Source organism: Suillus fuscotomentosus (genome assembly GCF_016647785.1).
Source record: "Suillus fuscotomentosus strain FC203 chromosome Unknown F5891scaffold_84, whole genome shotgun sequence".
NCBI lineage: Eukaryota > Fungi > Basidiomycota > Agaricomycetes > Boletales > Suillaceae > Suillus > Suillus fuscotomentosus.
In genome coordinates this window covers 200629-218922 of record NW_024539596.1, presented here as the reverse complement: position 1 = coordinate 218922, position 18294 = coordinate 200629, and the positions used below count along the sequence as shown (strand labels likewise).

General features: G+C 44.4%; 5 protein-coding genes across 5 annotated transcripts; 1 reads left to right on the top strand and 4 right to left on the bottom strand.

The window, feature by feature from the left end:
- Positions 1 to 19: 19 nt before the first annotated feature.
- On the bottom strand, positions 20 to 1930 carry F5891DRAFT_985299 (uncharacterized protein; the record flags this gene model as incomplete). Its single annotated transcript, XM_041377574.1, has 11 exons — positions 20 to 112; positions 164 to 188; positions 321 to 422; positions 502 to 544; positions 594 to 741; positions 797 to 952; positions 1015 to 1157; positions 1266 to 1321; positions 1374 to 1546; positions 1610 to 1824; positions 1918 to 1930. Coding segments are annotated over 11 exons (1167 nt in total), but the record flags the coding sequence as incomplete, so codon positions are not given.
- Positions 1931 to 7680: 5750 nt separating this feature from the next.
- Positions 7681 to 8434, bottom strand: F5891DRAFT_985297 (uncharacterized protein; the record flags this gene model as incomplete). The annotated part of the gene is made up of 6 exons (XM_041377573.1): positions 7681 to 7701; positions 7814 to 7915; positions 7950 to 8013; positions 8067 to 8093; positions 8152 to 8273; positions 8333 to 8434. The coding sequence occupies 6 exons, from the start codon at positions 8432 to 8434 to the stop codon at positions 7681 to 7683; spliced, it is 438 nt and encodes a 145-aa protein (XP_041219759.1).
- A 2400-nt stretch (positions 8435 to 10834) lies between these two features.
- On the bottom strand, positions 10835 to 12364 carry F5891DRAFT_985296 (uncharacterized protein; the record flags this gene model as incomplete). The annotated part of the gene is made up of 8 exons (XM_041377572.1): positions 10835 to 10955; positions 11009 to 11078; positions 11215 to 11262; positions 11453 to 11495; positions 11525 to 11594; positions 11640 to 11833; positions 11957 to 12160; positions 12203 to 12364. 8 exons carry the CDS (start codon positions 12362 to 12364, stop codon positions 10835 to 10837), a joined length of 912 nt encoding a protein of 303 aa, XP_041219758.1.
- Positions 12365 to 12623: 259 nt separating this feature from the next.
- F5891DRAFT_985295 (uncharacterized protein) lies at positions 12624 to 13332 on the bottom strand (the record flags this gene model as incomplete). Its single annotated transcript, XM_041377571.1, has 3 exons — positions 12624 to 12986; positions 13018 to 13212; positions 13294 to 13332. The coding sequence occupies 3 exons, from the start codon at positions 13330 to 13332 to the stop codon at positions 12624 to 12626; spliced, it is 597 nt and encodes a 198-aa protein (XP_041219757.1).
- A 1584-nt stretch (positions 13333 to 14916) lies between these two features.
- Positions 14917 to 16451, top strand: F5891DRAFT_985294 (uncharacterized protein; the record flags this gene model as incomplete). The annotated part of the gene is made up of 8 exons (XM_041377570.1): positions 14917 to 15071; positions 15122 to 15250; positions 15298 to 15406; positions 15455 to 15645; positions 15694 to 15803; positions 16025 to 16071; positions 16123 to 16277; positions 16331 to 16451. The coding sequence occupies 8 exons, from the start codon at positions 14917 to 14919 to the stop codon at positions 16449 to 16451; spliced, it is 1017 nt and encodes a 338-aa protein (XP_041219756.1).
- Between the last annotated feature and the right edge of the window lie 1843 nt (positions 16452 to 18294).

Below are 18294 nucleotides of genomic sequence, written 5' to 3'. Positions count from 1 at the left end.
GAGCCATTCCCCAGTGTACATTACTGTGTAGGGGAATTTTCAGTGGTATTGGGATCCCACACTTGACTTGCAAGGTCTCAAAGTACTCGATACGTTGACCTGAGGACTGAATCTGTAAAGATATGTTAGATGATAGAACTTATGGGCAGCAGTGAAAATGTACCTTAATGGCAGTGTACGCACCGCAGCTACAACATCAAGTGAGTCTCTGAGAACGTGGTTATTAGGGAGCAATGGGTCAACTCCCATATTGCGGTTGTGGTCTCAATGTTGGCGATGTGTGTGATAACCGACATAATGTCAGTGACGGCGAGGCTGACCATGTGGCAAGACAAGGAAGACACTGTCGAGTGGCATTGAAGTTGTATATGTGGCGGCGGTGAAGCAGTGACTTGATGATGTCGCAAGTGGTGTCGTTGTTGCTAGTATGGTCGGCAGTAATACAGAAAAGCTATTGTAGAACTCAGCACACAGAAATTGAGACGTGGATGGTAGACATACCTTGCTTGATTGCCCATTGGTAATTCCTGCACGCTCATACAATCTAAAAAGATAGCGTGCAAGGTTGTGCCCACTATGCGCTCCAGATATACCTCTGAAAGCGGTGACCTGTGAAAAAAGTGTCCATATACTGGAGGCATTAGCCTCGATCCAGTGAGCCGTTAAGCCTAGAAATGCGGCCTTCGTCTGATCAACAGACCACAAGTCTGTAGTCGTTGAAATAAGGCCGGTTGTAGTAGCCTGTAAATATTTTGTAAGATATATCAGAGGAATATGGAGCAGTACTAGTACTCACCTGCATTTGGACCTTGAGACCCTTGATGAATTCAATGAATGCCTTGTGGATGTAAGCTGACACATCATGAGTTGAAGGTATGTCTGCCAGTATAGCATTTGGCCACATTGCCACCAAACAATTTTCAAATGCAGGTTTGTCGGCCACTACAAGGCTCTGCATGACAACATTGTTTCAGAATTTTCCGAATCTCATGGATCATCGATATCATCACTCACCTGATCGTTGCAGACCACAAATTCAGCAACTGTGCGTAGCACATCCTCCCTTGAGTACTCTTTGTTTTGCGACTTCTGGAACATCTGGCCTAGATCTTGTTGGATGTCCTTTGCTTGTTTCTTCCTATTCGCTTGCAGCTTCACTATATCACGCGGTATCACATGGTGATTTTCCTTCAGGCCCAGTTCTTTACATTTACTCTTTTATACCTCATAATGACTTCGGATGTGTTGCTGACACAAAGAATTACTTCCGACGTGGAATGCCTTGCGTTTTCCATGCTTTGCGACAAAATCCTTATCATCTCTACAGGCGCAATGTAAGTACTCAATATTAGTATTCAATCTGATCTACTGACTTGCATACATTGCACCAGCGCCCCTTCGATGTTTCTACATTTCCATTAGTCTGGCAAAACTTCACCGTACAACGATCTGAGAACACAGTGAGTAAATCAGTTGTACTCTGTTTGTTCGTTTTCAGCACATCGGGTAGAGGAGTGTGGTGCTGTTCCTGTAAGCCATTGCTCTCCTGCTATCCGGTGATGTTGAGCTGACGTCCAATACAGATGACAATGAAACAAGTCGCAATTACCTCTTCATCTTCAGCATCCTCAACAAAGGGCTCAATTTCTTCTTCTTCACTGGCCTCGCTCTCGTGGACAACCTCATCAATCGTGTTTCGACGTGCATGCTTAGATTTTGAAGGAGCTGGAGGTTTCTTTTTCGAAGTACGTTTTGGTTCAGTCTCACTCTCGCTGGTTTCTGATTCGCTGTTGCTCAATACAGCTTTCCATTTGCGATTCTTCCCTTTTGGTGACACTTGCTTCGTCTTTGAAGGCTATGAGTGCTTGGCTTTGGCAGATGCCATTGCAATAACCTTTTCCGTGGGTCGTCACACACAAGTTGACTTCATGGTCAGGCTGAAGAGAAGATCGAGGCAGTGGGGAGATGCAAAGTACTGATTAGTTGGTAGTGTCTTACAGAATCATTCAAATATAACACATGTAGAGCACATTCCTCTACTATGATGAAGTCTAGACCAGTTACAACCAGTCCTGGACTGGTTTTTGAAAGACCGGTTGCAACCTACTGCAGTGTGGTCCAGCAACTGAAGGCAACCGGTTTTTCAGAGTTCGGTCCAGTCTTTTGGAACTACAGTTAAAATTAGGACTGGTCCAGGTCCGGTTGTGCCAAAAATGGCCAAAAAAACTGGACTGGACCGGACTTTAAAACACTAGGCACAGCCTTTTGGTTTCATCTTCGAACCCTTCAGGCTGTTTCATGTACACTTCTTCCTTAAGGATTCCATTGAGGTAAGCACCCTTTACGTCCATTTGTTGAATCTCCCAGTTCTGAGATACAGCTAGTGCTAAAACTGCTCGTATTGTCTCGAGTCGGACCACTGGAGAAAATGTGTCCATGTAATCCATACCAGGAATTTGGGAGTACCCTTTTGCTACAAGTCGCGCCTTATATTTTACTAATCTTCCTTCTTTGTCAAATTTTCGTACTAGAACCCACTTGTTGGCTACTGGAACCCGTCCCTTTGGGGGATCGACAAGTTTCCACATGCCTTTTTCTTATAATTGGTCTAGTTCGGCATGAACGGCTTTCTCCCATTCTGGCCACTTGGAACATTCCTTTGCTTCTTTTAAGGACTTCGGATCTTCTGGTGCGACACCAGTCTTGTTAAAAGCAGCATACACCACTTCTGCTGGTGAGTATATCAGCTCTTTCTCGTCTTGATCTTCTTCTGCGAGGGCTGCTAATTTAGCTGGTATATCTTCTAGCTCTATTGTTGGATCATTTAATATCTGATAATCATGTTTGACCTTTGTCTGCTGCTTCTTCTTGGCTCATCAGGTACATCATTTTCTCTCTTTCTTTTTCCGCTAATTTCTTTCTTTGACGTTAGATTGTCTACGTCTTTCATTGCGGATGCTGCATTAATGTGCAGCGGGTCTTGTACTCTATCCTTCTCTCCCTCATGCTGTACATTAGGCATGAAGAACTGATAGTTTCTTGATACTTTATTCAGTGTGTGTTTCTGTCATAGTACTTGATTGCCTTTGGCCCATCTAAAAAGCCCACAATATGTGTTCTTCTGATTTTGGTTCGAGTTTGGAGATGTTTTCTCCTTCTCAAAGGACCCATACTGATATTCCAAATTCTTGTAGATGTGATATGTTTGGACATTTCCCCGACCATTTTTCATCTGGGGTAGTTCCCTGTAGAGCACATGTATGTGCTTGATTTCAGAGATATGCAGAGTGAGTCACTGCCTCAGGCCATAATGTTTTTGGCAAATTTCATGCTAATAACATTGCACATGTTAGTTCTACGAGTGTTCTATTGAATCGCTTGGCTACACCATTTCATTCGGGGGAATATGGTGCTGTGAATTCAACTATAATTCCTGTCTGGTGGCACCATCTGAGTAAAGTATTATTGACATACTCTTTGCCATTGTCTGCTCTGATTCTTTTCGGGATTGTTTCCCATTGTCTTTCTATATAGGAAATATATTCCTGAACCTTCGAGCTGGCCTCATCTTTTGTTTTCGTGAATTTGACTGTGCACCTTCATGTACAGTCATCAATGAACGTGATATAATATATAACCCCTGTTATTGCAGTGGTTTGTGATGGTCCCCACACGTCAGTGTGTGTTATCTCTCCTGGAACCACTGATCTATTTCCAGATTCCTTGGGGAATGGTTGTCTCGAATGTTTTGCTTGTATACAAGCCTCACACTCTGGTATTGGCAAGTTTTCATCAACTTCAAGACCATCAACTAGTTCATCTTTGAGTAAGTGTTTGAGTCCCGTTATGCCTATATGGCCATATCTGATGTGCCATTGCTCCCATGTTGTTTTGTCTTTAGCTGTATTTATTTGTTCATTGTAGTTCTTGGAAAACATGTCCAAGAAGTACAGTCTATTCTCTTGTCGACTGGTGGCTATAGTACAGTGTTTTTCATCGAGCAAACTAATTTGCCCTTTTCTGATTATAGCTCTTCCACCTTGTTTGTCGAGCCGACTTATAGAGAGTAGGTTATTTCCTGCTGTTGGTACATGTAAAACATCTCTCAACAATATATGAACAGCTTTGTTTCCGACTTTTGTCGTGATCTCAACTGTTCCACGTCCTATTGCTTCAACTGGTACTTTTCCTGTTCCGCTAATTTCTTTTTGTAATGGAGTGTACTCAGTGAAGGCAGTTCTTTTGTTCGTTATATGAGATGTGGTTGCCAAGCTGGCTACCCACTGGCCAGAGCAAAAGGAAACATGCTTGTCAGAGCCTTCATTCATGGATACATTCTTGGAGACTACAAATGCTTTGTCCTCGTCCATAGGTTCATCATCCTGCTCGTCGTGTGCCATGTTTGCACGCTCTTTTCCTTTATACTTCTTCAAAGATGGACCTGGACCATCTTTTCCCCAGCAGTCCTTGGTTCGTGCCCGAACTTCCTGCAGGAGCTACATTTTGGCATGTTCTTGAACCAGCACTTATCTGTAGGATGATTATTATGTCCACAGATGTTACACTTCACTCAGTTCTTTGGACCTTCATCTTTCTTTTCAACCTTTCGCTTTTTGCCCCCTTTTTCAGCTTTGGCATAATACCCCTTTTCTTGGGTATCATGGCTCTTGCGATGGTTGGATTCATCAATGATGATTGAGATAAGTTCCTGGGATGTATAGCCTGCAATTTTTTGTGACTCGCCCTTATCGGCATGTGTGCCTAAGTAGGACACAGTCCATGACTCCCAAGACTTCAGCAACGACATCACAAGAAGTGCTTTGAACTCCGCATCAGGTATCTCGCATCCCATGATGTTGAGCTGATTGTGTTTGTTCATCATCTCGGTGACGTGTATCTTTATATTGCAGCCTTCATCGGCTTGCAATGAATAGAAGGTGTGTTTCGCAATTAGCGCACTCAACTGACTCTTTGTCTCATGAATCATCTTCAGATTATCCCATGCTTCTTTGACTGTCTTCGCTCGTGACACATGAACTACTTGTTCATCCTTCAAATTGATAAGGATGATGGTCCAAGCAATTTGGTCATCTTTCTCCCACTGTTTTTTCTCATTAGGATCTGTGGGTCTTTTACAGGTCCCATCTTTATGACCATGGACTTTGTGGACTCAGAGGACCATTTCAATCTTCTCCTTCCACATCATCCAGTTGTCCATCTTTAAGCTCTCCCATTCTATAGGATGAGACTGATCCTAAGTTCATATGTGGGAAGTCTGGGAAGACTGAGATGTCTGGACATTAGGATTGGCATTTGGGTCAGTCATTTTGATTATAGATATGTATGTATTTGCGTAGCGTAAATTGATTGTTCTTTTTGAGGTTTGTTATATGATTAAGCAGGGCTCATAACCTTTCAGGATTATGAGCATTACATGAATAGGGTGTTCAGAGCGGTCTAATTATTTTCGAAAAATTCCGGCAGTTATCTATATACTTGAACTACTCACCACATTACTTAAGCTCCAACTTTCTTCTCCGCTAGTCTTTAGCTGACGTGTCCTCAGGATGGTACATGGACGGCTCGTATGCCTCAACAGGGTGAGATGGTCAGTGGCTTCTTCGTGACATGCGCCACCCTAGGCTTTGATTCCAAGTTGAATGTGTAGATATGCCTGATGTACGAATTGTAAAAATGAGTGTTGATACCAAGTATAGATGATACTTACTTGTACAATGACATGTGAGGGTGTCGGCATCTGGACAACAACAACCTTGGGCAAGGTTGTAAACATGAAAGGTTAGCGGGGACTCGATTATCGTTAGAAGGAAGGAGCCTGGACCAGCGATCACACCCCACCAGAAATTTGAGGGACACACCCATTCAGTCGAGGAGGCCATAGATCTGCCAGGTGGAGAATGGATAATGACAAAGTGTGCAAACTCTAGAGAAGATACACTTTTCTGTGCGGTAACTCTCTGCTGGACTCAATACATTGATTTCGAAAGAAAAACTAGCAGATGTTGTACTTTCGATGTCACACTGTCGAATGTCAAAGAATTGATTTTATTTATTTGTGCAATTTGGAGTAATGAACATTTTGCCAAAAATGCGTGGACTAAGTACTTGTCACATGATGTTGTCACGGTATCGGCATTTTGAAATGCCGAATTCTGCTCCGATCAAATATCGGATTAAATATGTACCGCATTAAGTCCTACCTTTCAACTTACACGAGGAACTTCGTCAGAATGCCATTGTCATCATCATCGTCATCCCCGCCGTGCCATCGTCGCCTACGTTATCATCCTATTCTGTCGACAGTGGTCTGGAGAGGCCCAATCGAATTGCCTTCGAATTTCCGAACATACAAGCTGTGAGCTCAGACGTAGAGAAGCAGTCAGACGTGGTAGATATCTTTTCATTTTTTTATCTTACCGCGAGCACTACATTAGTGCAAGATGACGCCGACGGAATAGACGTCGAAGATGACGAGCAAGATAGCTTGTTCACGAAATTCAGTATCGATATGGTGTATTCAAGCTACCTTGCGTCACGGTATGAGTGCGACAGTACACTCACCTTCTAAGGCTCCTGAAGCGCGAGGAAGAAGCTTGGGCACAGAGAGTCAAGAGCGCAAGCCCGTCTGATGCCGGAATACGTACCGCCCATGGTAGTGAGTACTTATGTAGAGTGATTGAAGAAAGATGTTTCGTTACGCACTGTTCGAATTGTTTTCTCGGTTCTTCGTTTGCTCATCCATCCTTGTATCCAACTGAGCTTAGTCCGCTTTTGTGTATCGTAGTATGAATACGATCCTGCTGCCCACTACTGTATCATCACTATTAGTACCTACCAGTTCGTGCATCTTGTGTTTCCGAGACGTGTATCCTCAATACCACACATTTTCTGGCACATTCTGCATAAAGCGTAAACTGAAACTACAGTACCATCTGGCAATGCCTTGTGAGGCGGACATGTGATTATTGGTTGTATCATGAACTTTCCCTATGGGAAAAAATTGGAGGCGCCATATTGGCCATTGTGTTCACCAGTCAGGGATGAACTGCGCTCGACTTCCGAAGGTAGCATTCGTGGAAGAGGCTGATCGTGATGCGTTCGGGTTTCTGGATCCTAGCCAGGTGATACGAAGTGCGCATTTAATTCCGGCATTTAATTCCGGGCGTGGTACCACCTCCCTTCGCCATGGAGAGACATTTGCACGTCAGTGCAATGATGTAGTAGATGACTGGAAGCTTACTACGTCGGCATGTAAGTGTATTCATGTGTTTTCACCATCCGTCTCCAATTGAGGATAACTTAGATTCGTTGATCGTGATAATGTTCGTACGTTACACGCACTACGGAATTGGGCATCCCAAGGTCGTGCGTGAGATGGCGAGATTGTGCCAATTTGGATCTCATTGATAACCCAGACTCAGAGGAAGATGAAGACAGGGACCGGGACCAGGAAAGTATTCATTCCTGCGAGGTTGATGGTAGAGATGAAGCTGATGCCGAAGGAGATCACGAGGACGTGATCGAGTACGATGACGATGAGCAGTTGGGCCGACAACTATCCGGATGATTCAGACTGGGAGACCTGACGCTGTTGAGTTTGAGGAAGATGAGCATCTGTCTTTCTAAATAGTTCAGTTGTATTACCGTTCGACCCTTATTTCACCCTACTTTCTTCCTGTGCTGATTAATCATCATTGCGTCTAGTATCCTTTCATTCTGAGCTGTCAGGACCTCAGGTTGTTCAGGACGTGCATCATGACTTGCAACGTTGTTTCAACATGCCACGACATACTAAGTAACTATTGCTAAAATCGTTAACGTTGGAGTCAATATGTCCGACGCGCCACTCTTTATCATGTGCAAGCAGGTGACCGGCTCGAAGTGATGATTGATACTAATCGATTGTTGGTAGGACGACCGTGACTCACCTCGGACACCGGTTTGTAGAATCTAGATTCTTTGATAGCCACTGGTACTACTAGTACGACTTGCCTGGACGCAAATCAACAAGGCAAGGCAGTTCTGTGCGTCCAGGAGCTAGCTACCACTCGTCCTGATGCGAATCCTCTTGCCTGTTGTATTGGAAGAACAAGAATAGTTAGCAACTTTGAGAAAAGTGAACTATCATACCTTGTTTGTTGTGACGGCGCCCGTACCACGAGTTTGTGATAGAATCGAATAGGATTATACAATGGCTGGGCAGTGCCAAAGCCACTTTCCTCGAGAAGGTCGTGGATGGCCTCGGATAACATCTTAATTTAAACGGAAAAAAAACACAGGAAACAACGCTTAGAAGAGTGAACTATCATACCTTGTGTGTTGCGATGGCGCCGTACCACGAGTTCGTGATAGAATCGAATAGGATTATACAATGGCTGGGCAGTGCCAAAGCCACTTTCCTCGAGAAGGTCATGGATGGCCTCGGATAATGTCTTAATTTAAACGAAAAAAAACACAGGAACAACACTTAGAGAGTGAACTATCATACCTTGTGTGTTGCGATGGCGCCGTACCGCGAGTTCGTGATAGAATCGGATAGGATTATACATCAGCTGGGCAGTGCCAAAGCCACTTTCCTCGAGAAGGTCGTGGATGGCCTCAGATAACGTCTTAATTTAAACGAAAAAAAACACAGTAAACAACGCTTAGAAGAGTGAACTATCATACCTTGTGTGTTGCGATGGCGCCGTACCACGAGTTTGTGATAGAATCGGATAGGATTATACATTGGCTGGGCAGTGCCAAAGCCACTTCTCATGAGAATGTCTTGAAAAGAGCCGTAATTCAACATATAGATATGGCAAAACGACAATGCCCACAATAATAGGCACAAGCAAACTATCACCTCTCATCTGCTGCAATGGAGGAATGTGACGATATTGTCGTGGACTGTTCATGCTACTCTACATGTACAGGCATCAATGGCTATGTATTTACAGCTCAGATTTTTCGTAGTATATATGATATTACTTAGCAGGAGCAGAATTGTATCGTTCTACAGTTCGCACGGCTACAATATCAAGGTCTCATCAATTCACTGATGTTTGTTTGCTGTTGGTCTGTGGGGCACCGAAGTTCATGTCATGTATCATTGGCAGATTACATAATTGTCATGCTGACCGTCATCATGATCATTAGTACTACATCAGTGAACTGGTGAACAAATTAGAATGGTATTTAAAGTAATATATTGTTGAGCATCGCCACAATCAGTGTAAATTTGCCGACCGCTTTCACATGGGAATGTTGGCATTGTCGAGGTATGACCAATTTGCAAGCGCACGGGCCTGGTAGCCCTGTTTGCCTCAAGGACCTTTTTGCTTGGATGGGTCTAAGAAACACCGCTCGAAACGCAGGTTCATGCATTTTAATATGGACCTAGTCTTACAAGGGCAAGGAAGGAGGTTGCAGTGTGTGGAAGTGAAAGATATTTGGGTGATGCTCACCCGTGAAGAGGATGGGTGCCTTTTGGTCTTCGCACACTATATTTTTACTCGCTGCGGATAACTACCGAATCCGTGGATAACTTGCTCAGATAAAAAATGTGAGTCACAGTAGACAGTACTTCTCAATGGATAGTTTGTCTGTACGGACTAAATGTTGGATGAGTGTTGCTTTGAGTGGTATATTGTATGGAGTACAGACGGTGTCCTAAGTTGTGTTAGAGTAGGTCTCACTGCACGATGGACGCCGAGTTGCACGAAATAGAAGTAGCAGAGTCGCGCAAATGAAATGCATGTTTGTAGACCGTCACACAGAACATACATTATACAGAACGTACATACCGTTCCAGGGTATGTCAGAGTATATATTATTTCTCAATGATTAGACTTCCTAGTCTGTCGCTAAAAATCTATAATTGCCTAGTGGAAACTTTCCGGAACATAATATTGCATCAAATCATACCTTCAGACAAAATCAAAGTTTACAATGTTGCTTCAGTGCACAGAATTTTCGGTTGCGACCATGGCTGTCGATGATTCAAACTTTGATGTAGCGCTACAAGCATGCGCAGTGGCAGTGCTAAATTGTAATTCGCGCAATATTTTGCGCCTTCACAATGACACTCCTTTCGGCGTGCCAAGCTCAAGACTTCCGAAGATCTGATGAACTACTGAGCTACCTCACTAGTACCTCAGAGTAGCCTGACTATGGTTTTTGAGCGTTAGCTGGTTTATTCCGAAAATAACCAATTGTAGGTTTTGCTGCAGTGGTACTTAGTTGTCGCAACAGAGACCAGACTATTATCATGAACGGAAACGATAATTTTCTATCAGCCAGAGAAGATAGCCCTGCCCAGGGATTTGAGAATAATGAAAGTCGGCATTGTGCAATCAGGCATCTCAGCTCGGGATTATTTACCGTGTGCTATCGATAACGCTTCGTTGAATGGACCATCAGCATTCTAAATTAACAGTCTAAGAGCAGCAGAGTTGTTAGGACTTTAGGCAGTCATTTTCGGATCTCAGAGCATTGACCTTTCATAAATAATTCAACGTTGTTAGGACAAATAATTATCTTGTGCCATCGCTACAGGACATCCTAGTCTCACAACTGGCAAATTCTGATCACGCATGTTAAAATTGCCATAGTGTATCAGTGTGTCATGCTTCGTGCTTCGTCGCATATCACACACTATACCATATATCCGAAAATAGAGTTTATCGAACATATAAATCAGAAGGTGTTAAAATCATGATGACATTGATAATCAAGGGTGTATTGTAGAACTGAAATAATGCAGCGGGACAAAGAGGATATGTTAATCATACTAAAGGTGTAGAGTGGGATGAGCAAGCAAAACATCAAGTAACTAGTTGGAGTTGAATGCAGCGTCCTCCATTTGCTGTCTCTGGGAAGCGAGACTGTTGACAGACATGTGAAGAATAACATCCGGTGTTAAGTCCTGACCATGATTTCGTCCGAACACTTTTCTACACAGGAGGTTAGCAATCCAGGTGAGTCACTGATGAGGTCGATGACATACCTGGTCCACCATTTGAGAAGCTTGTTCACCCTTGCTAGCGCAGCTGGACCTGGAGGATCCTCGAAGAAGTCTACAATGTTGTTCCAAAAAAGTTGATAGTTGAAGTCGCCGTCAACAGTGCGCCAGGAAGTGATGTTGGACAGTGCGAATTGGATCTGGATAATTCGATTTCAACTTCATGGTAAGAGAGAAGCATTGATACTCACCTGGCAAGCTGCATATGCGATCGCGCGAGGAGTTACCCTTCCTCATACCTATGATGGAGGCAATGCATGTTTTCACTTTAGAGTGATCTGATCGTCTCCGGGCACGTCAGTGATTCTCAATGATATCAATGCCATCGCCATCGCCATCAACTTCATTGGCCGAGGAGGGAGATGTAAAATGGCTTTGAAGCCCTGCATGCGATGAACTAAAATTCAGTTAAAAAATCAGGCCGCTGACCATGACTAATAGCTTGGAACTTGAAGAGACCACGCTCCAGATTCTTCGCATGGGCTTCAATAATGTTCATACATGAACATAGGCCAAGAATTTTCGGAAACAATAAAAGCGGTGGTAGCGGGTCACGAATTCCGCCCTGACGCTGAATACATTATCATAACATCTAAGTGACGAGAGTATCACTTACACTGGATCCTCCCAGCACCATTCCGCTGGGCAGAGTAGCTTACCACACGCATCGTTCACGAAACCTTCGATGGTGCTTATCGGTCTGCTCTTAGAAACGAAGGCGGAACGACACTCAATGTTAACCCATGAGGCCACGAGCTCTTTGAGAGTTCCCGTGTCGTCACCATGAGCTGAATCAGCTCCTCGCTTGAGCTACATTGCCAATTAGCACAGAAGACGTGACAAAGATGCGTGGAGAAACCTGTTTGAGCATATCCTCCGACTCTTCGAAATCAAGACTTGCAAGCTTTTCATGGAACCATGGCAATGTCTTACTGATTCAATGTAGCCGTGCTGAAGGCGGTTTGTCTGTTCATCGTTAAGATAAACATGGTACCATGAACATGAATGCTTACTCGATTGTGTGGTCGCCGTCTGAGTCTTCGCAACGCCGGTCATTCTCGCAACCAGATCTTCTAATGGGCAGTAAAGAACAACCATCCTAAGTGCTCGTCCCTGGGAAACATAGTAGGTGTTTTTCTACAATCGGGAACGTTAAAACTGCTTTGAGATGTCGAGAACGCAACCACCTTGTTTTATCGCTTTCTCCTGCTTCAAATTTTCGACCTCTTCCATGAGGGCAGCAATTTTCCTCTTCGCCCTAGCTTGAGGAGACATTGAGACGCAAAGAGATACCACAGTAGTAGGAGCAGGAAGGTTGCCAGCACAGTTACTCTCAGGCATTGACATACCAGAGATGAAGTAGAAAGATTGGGAGGATGAGAAGGTTGAGCGTTGAAAGCTTCTGTGAGGTTTTTTATACCCGTCTACGCCGAATGACCTAAGTAAGCTTGAATGCTTTCGTCTGAATAAGCAGTTGAGTTCTTGCCTTATACGGTAGCCCAGAAAGTGTGCTTCCTGCCGATTCTAGAAACACGCGAAATGACAGGCGGTGTCCTTGACCTTTTTGAGTGGTCCAGTTACGACCAAGTTCTGATATAACTTAGTGTTGTCGAGGACCTAATATAAGTGAAGAGGTTGAATGAATTGGTCTCAAATAGGCAGTGAGACTCTTGCCTTGCTTGGTAGTAGTCCAGAAAAATGTTGTTCGCGCCGGTGAAGTAATCATATCGGGTCTTGTCAGAAGCCCTTCAGGGTTAATATCAGGATCAATGAGAGATGATGTGGGATGGATGTACCAGTAGATCTTGACTTTGCCGGTGCGTGCAATTGAGCTCAGTTTGTAGAACGTGACGTGTAGATGATACCTTTGAAGGTGGCAACTACGTTGGTGAAATTCACCGAGGATCTTGCTAGAACTTGAAGGCGGGCACGTGAGCAGGTAGACTAGATGTACTAGAATTAGCTAGATGTGATTGAAGTGATGAGATACGTACGTAGTACGGATCATCATCAAAAGAGAGTCTGACCCTTTCTTGGGCACCAGAGTATTCACCGTAGTCACTAGTGGCGAGTTCGAAATGCGAAACCACTGGCAGCTGCTGCGGCTGCATGAGATCACTGTAGACGACGGATGCACCACCGCCTGCGACCATTGTCCAGACACGACCGGTGGGGCTGAGGACGGTGAGCTTGAGAGAGGTCAGAAGCATCGAGTTTTTGAATATAGTAGCACATGGAATGAGTATGATGCGACAACTAGTAGTACGCACCTTCAAGTTCTTCCTTGCATGACTCGATCTCCAGGCCATGGGTGTGCCACGGTCAACGTTTACCTTTGAGCCAGTTGCCATTGGTTGCAGCCGGAGCGGTCTCATAGATGGGGAAGAAAGGCAGGTGCCTGCGAGTCTGCGACTGATTCGACCCATGGACTCAGAAACATTGGAGATGTGATGAGATGAAATAAGGACTTACTACTCAGGCTGGCCCAGTCATCCATCATAACACTCCTCTCGGTTTCAAAATTAAATTGATTATAATAATCTTGACGATGTAAATCCGTGTCGAGCGCCAATTGATGATCAACGCTCAGCTGACAAAGCTAAACACGAACCTGGGACCGGTCCGTCCCAGGTTTCGTGTTTAGCTTGTCAGCTGAGCGTTGATCATCAATTGGCGCTCGACACGGATTTACATCGTCAAGATTATTATAATAATTTAATTTTGAAACCGAGAGGAGTGTTATGATGGATGACTGGGCCAGCCTGAGTAGTAAGTCCTTATTTCATCTCATCACATCTCCAATGTTTCTGAGTCCATGGGTCGAATCAGTCGCAGACTCGCAGGCACCTGCCTTTCTTCCCCATCTATGAGACCGCTCCGGCTGCAACCAATGGCAACTGGCTCAAAGGTAAACGTTGACCGTGGCACACCCATGGCCTGGAGATCGAGTCATGCAAGGAAGAACTTGAAGGTGCGTACTAGTTGTCGCATCATACTCATTCCTGTGCTACTATATTCAAAAACTCGATGCTTCCGACCTCTCTCAAGCTCACCGTCCTCAGCCCCACCGGTCGTGTCTGGACAATGGTCGCAGGCGGTGGTGCATCCGTCGTCTACAGTGATCTCATCGCAGCCGCAGCAGCTGCCAGTGGTTTCGCATTCGAACTCGCCAACTAGTGACTACGGTGAATACTCTGGTGCCCCAAGAAAGGGTCAGACTCTCTTTTGATGATGATCCGTACTACGTACGTATCTCATCACTTCAATCACATCTAGCTAATCTAGTACATCTAGTCTACCTGCTCACGTGCCCGCCTTCAAGTTCTAGCAAGATCCTCGGTGAATTTCACCAACGTAGTTGCCACCGTCAAGGTAGCATCTACACGTCACGTTCTACAAACTGAGCTCATTGCACGCACCGGCAAAGTCAAGATCTACTGGTACATCCATGCCCAACATCATCTCTCAATTGATCCTGATATTAACCCTGAAGGGCTTCTGACAAGACCCGATATGTTACTTCACCGGGCGCGAACAACATTTTCTGGACTCTACCAAGCAAGGCAAGAGTCTCACTGCCTATTGAGACCAATTCATTCAACCTCTTCACTTTATATTAGGTCATCGACAACACTAAGTTATATCAGACTTGTCGTAACTGGACCACTCAAAAAGGTCAAGACACCGCTGTCATTTCGCGTGTTTCTAGATCGGCAGGAAGCACCCTTCGTGGGTACCGTATAAGGCAAGAACTCAACTGCTTATTTCCGACGAAAGCATTCAAGCTTACATTAGGTCATTCGGCGTAGACGGGTATAAAAAACCTCACAGAAGCTTTCAACGCTCAACCTTCTCATCCTCCCAATTCTTTCTACTTCATCTCTGGTATGTCAATGCCTGAGAGTAACTGTGCTGGCAACCTTCCTGCTCCTACTACTGTGGTATCTCTTTGCGTCTCAATGTCTCCTCAAGCTAGGGCGAAGAGGAAAATTGCTGCCCTCATGGAAGAGGTCGAAAATTTGAAGCAGGAGAAAGCGATAAAACAAAGGTGTGTGCGTTCTCGACATCTCAAAGCAGTTTTAACGTTCCCGATTGTAGAAAAACAACCTACTATGTTTCCCAGGGACGAGCACTTCATAGGATGGTTGTTCTTTACTGCCCATTAGAAGATCTGGTTGCCGAGAATGACCGGCGTTGCGAAGACTCAGACGGCGACCACACAATCGAGTAAGCATTCATGTTCATGGTACCATGTTTATCTTAACGATGAACAGACAAAACCGCCTTCAGCACGGCTACATTGAACTCAGTAAGACATTGCCATGGTTCCATGAAAAGCTTGCAAGTCTTGATTTCGAAGAGTCGGAGGATATGCTCAAACAGGTTTCTCACAGCATCTTTGTCACGCTTCTGTGCTAATTGGCAATGTAGCTCAAGCGAGGAGCTGATTCAGCTCGTGGTGACGACACGGGAACTCTCAAAGAGCTCGTGGCCTCATGGGTTAACATTGAGTGTCGTCCGCCTTCGTTTCTAAGAGCAGACCATAAGCACCATCGAGGTTTCGTGAACGATGCGTGCGGTAAGCTACTCTGCCCAGCGGAATGGTGCTGGGAGGATCCAGTGTAAGTGATAATCCTCGTCACTTAGATGTTACTGATAATGTTATTCAGCGTCAGGGCTGGAATTCGTGACCGCACCACCGCTTTTATTGTTTCTGAAAATTCATGGCCTATGTTCATGTATGAAAATTATGAAGCCCATGCGAAGAATCTGGAGCGTGGTCTCTTCAAGTCCAAGCTATTAGTCATGGTCAGCGGCCTGATTTTTTAACTGAATTTTAGTTCATCGCATTGCAGGGCTTCAAAGCCATTTTCACATCTCCCTCCTCGGCCAATGAAGTTGATGGCGATGGCGATGGCATTGATATCATTGAGAATCACTGACGTGCCCGGAGACGATCAGATCACTCTAAAGTGAAAACATGCATTGCCTCCATCATAGGTATGAGGAAGGTAACTCCTCGCGCGATCGCATATGCAGCTTGCCAGGTGAGTATCAATGCTTCTCTCTTACCATGAAGTTGAAATCGAATTATCCAGATCCAATTCGCACTGTCCAACATCACTTCCTGGCGCACTGTTGACGGCGACTTCAACTATCAACTTTTTTGGAACAACATTGTAGACTTCTTCGAGGATCCTCCAGGTCCAGCTGCGCTAGCAAGGGTGAACAAGCTTCTCAAATGGTGGACCAGGTATGTCATCGACCTCATCAGTGACTCACCTGGATTGCTAACCTCCTGTGTAGAAAAGTGTTCGGACGAAATCATGGTCAGGACTTAACACCGGATGTTATTCTTCACATGTCTGTCAACAGTCTCGCTTCCCAGAGACAGCAAATGGAGGACGCTGCATTCAACTCCAACTAGTTACTTGATGTTTTGCTTGCTCATCCCACTCTACACCTTTAGTATGATTAACATATCCTCTTTGTCCCGCTGCATTATTTCAGTTCTACAATACACCCTTGATTATCAATGTCATCATGATTTTAACACCTTCTGATTTATATGTGCGATAAACTCTATTTTCGGATATATGGTATAGTGTGTGATATGCGACGAAGCACGAAGCATGACACACTGATACACTATGGCAATTTTAACATGCGTGATCAGAATTTGCCAGTTGTGAGACTAGGATTGTCCTGTAGCGATGGCACAAGATAATTATTTGTCCTAACAACGTTGAATTATTTATGAAAAGGTCAATGCTCTGAGATCCGAAAATGACTGCCTAAAGTCCTAACAACTCTGCTGCTTCTTAGACTGTTAATTTAGAATGCTGATGGTCCATTCAACGAAGCGTTATCGATAGCACACGGTAAAATAATCCCGAGCTGAGATGCCTGATTGCACAATGCCGACTTTCATTATTCTCAAATCCCTGGGCAGGGCTATCTTCTCTGGCTGATAGAAAATTATCGTTTCCGTTCATGATAATAGTCTGGTCTCTGTTGCGACAACTAAGTACCACTGCAGCAAAACCTACAATTGGTTATTTTCGGAATAAAACCAGCTAACGCTCAAAAACCATAGTCAGGCTACTCTGAGGTACTAGTGAGGTAGCTCAGTAGTTCATCAGATCTTCGGAAGTCTTGAGCTTGGCACGCCGAAAGGAGTGTCATTGTGAAGGCGCAAAATATTGCGCGAATTACAATTTAGCACTGCCACTGCGCATGCTTGTAGCGCTACATCAAAGTTTGAATCATCGACAGCCATGGTCGCAACCGAAAATTCTGTGCACTGAAGCAACATTGTAAACTTTTGATTTTGTCTGAAGGTATGATTTGATGCAATATTATGTTCCGGAAAGTTTCCACTAGGCAATTATAGATTTTTAGCGACAGACTAGGAAGTCTAATCATTGAGAAATAATATATACTCTGACATACCCTGGAACGGTATGTACGTTCTGTATAATGTATTGTTCTGTGTGACGGTCTACAAACATGCATTTCATTTGCGCGACTCTGCTACTTCTATTTCGTTGCAACTCGGCGTCCATCGTGCAGTGAGACCTACTCTAACACAACTTAGGACACCGTCTGTACTCCATACAATATACCACTCAAAGCAACACTCATCCAACATTTAGTCCGTACAGACAAACTATCCATTGAGAAGTACTGTCTACTGTGACTCACATTTTTTATCTGAGCAAGTTATCCACGGATTCGGTAGTTATCCGCAGCGAGTAAAAATATAGTGTGCGAAGACCAAAAGGCACCCATCCTCTTCACGGGTGAGCATCACCCAAATATCTTTCACTTCCACACACTGCAACCTCCTTCCTTGCCCTTGTAAGACTAGGTCCATATTAAAATGCATGAACCTGCGTTCGAGCGTTGTTTCTTAGACCCATCCAAGCAAAAAGGTCCTTGAGGCAAACAGGGCTACCAGGCCCGTGCGCTTGCAAATTGGTCATACCTCGACAATGCCAAACATTCCCATGTGAAAGCGGTCGGCAAATTTACACTGATTGTTGCGATGCTCAACAATATATTACTTTAAATACCATTCTAATTTGTTCACCAGTTCACTGATGTAGTACTAATGATCATGATGACGGTCAGCATGACAATTATGTAATCTGCCAATGATACATGACATGAACTTCGGTGCCCCACAGACCAACAGCAAACAAACATCAGTGAATTGATGAGACCTTGATATTGTAGCCGTGCGAACTGTAGAACGATACAATTCTGCT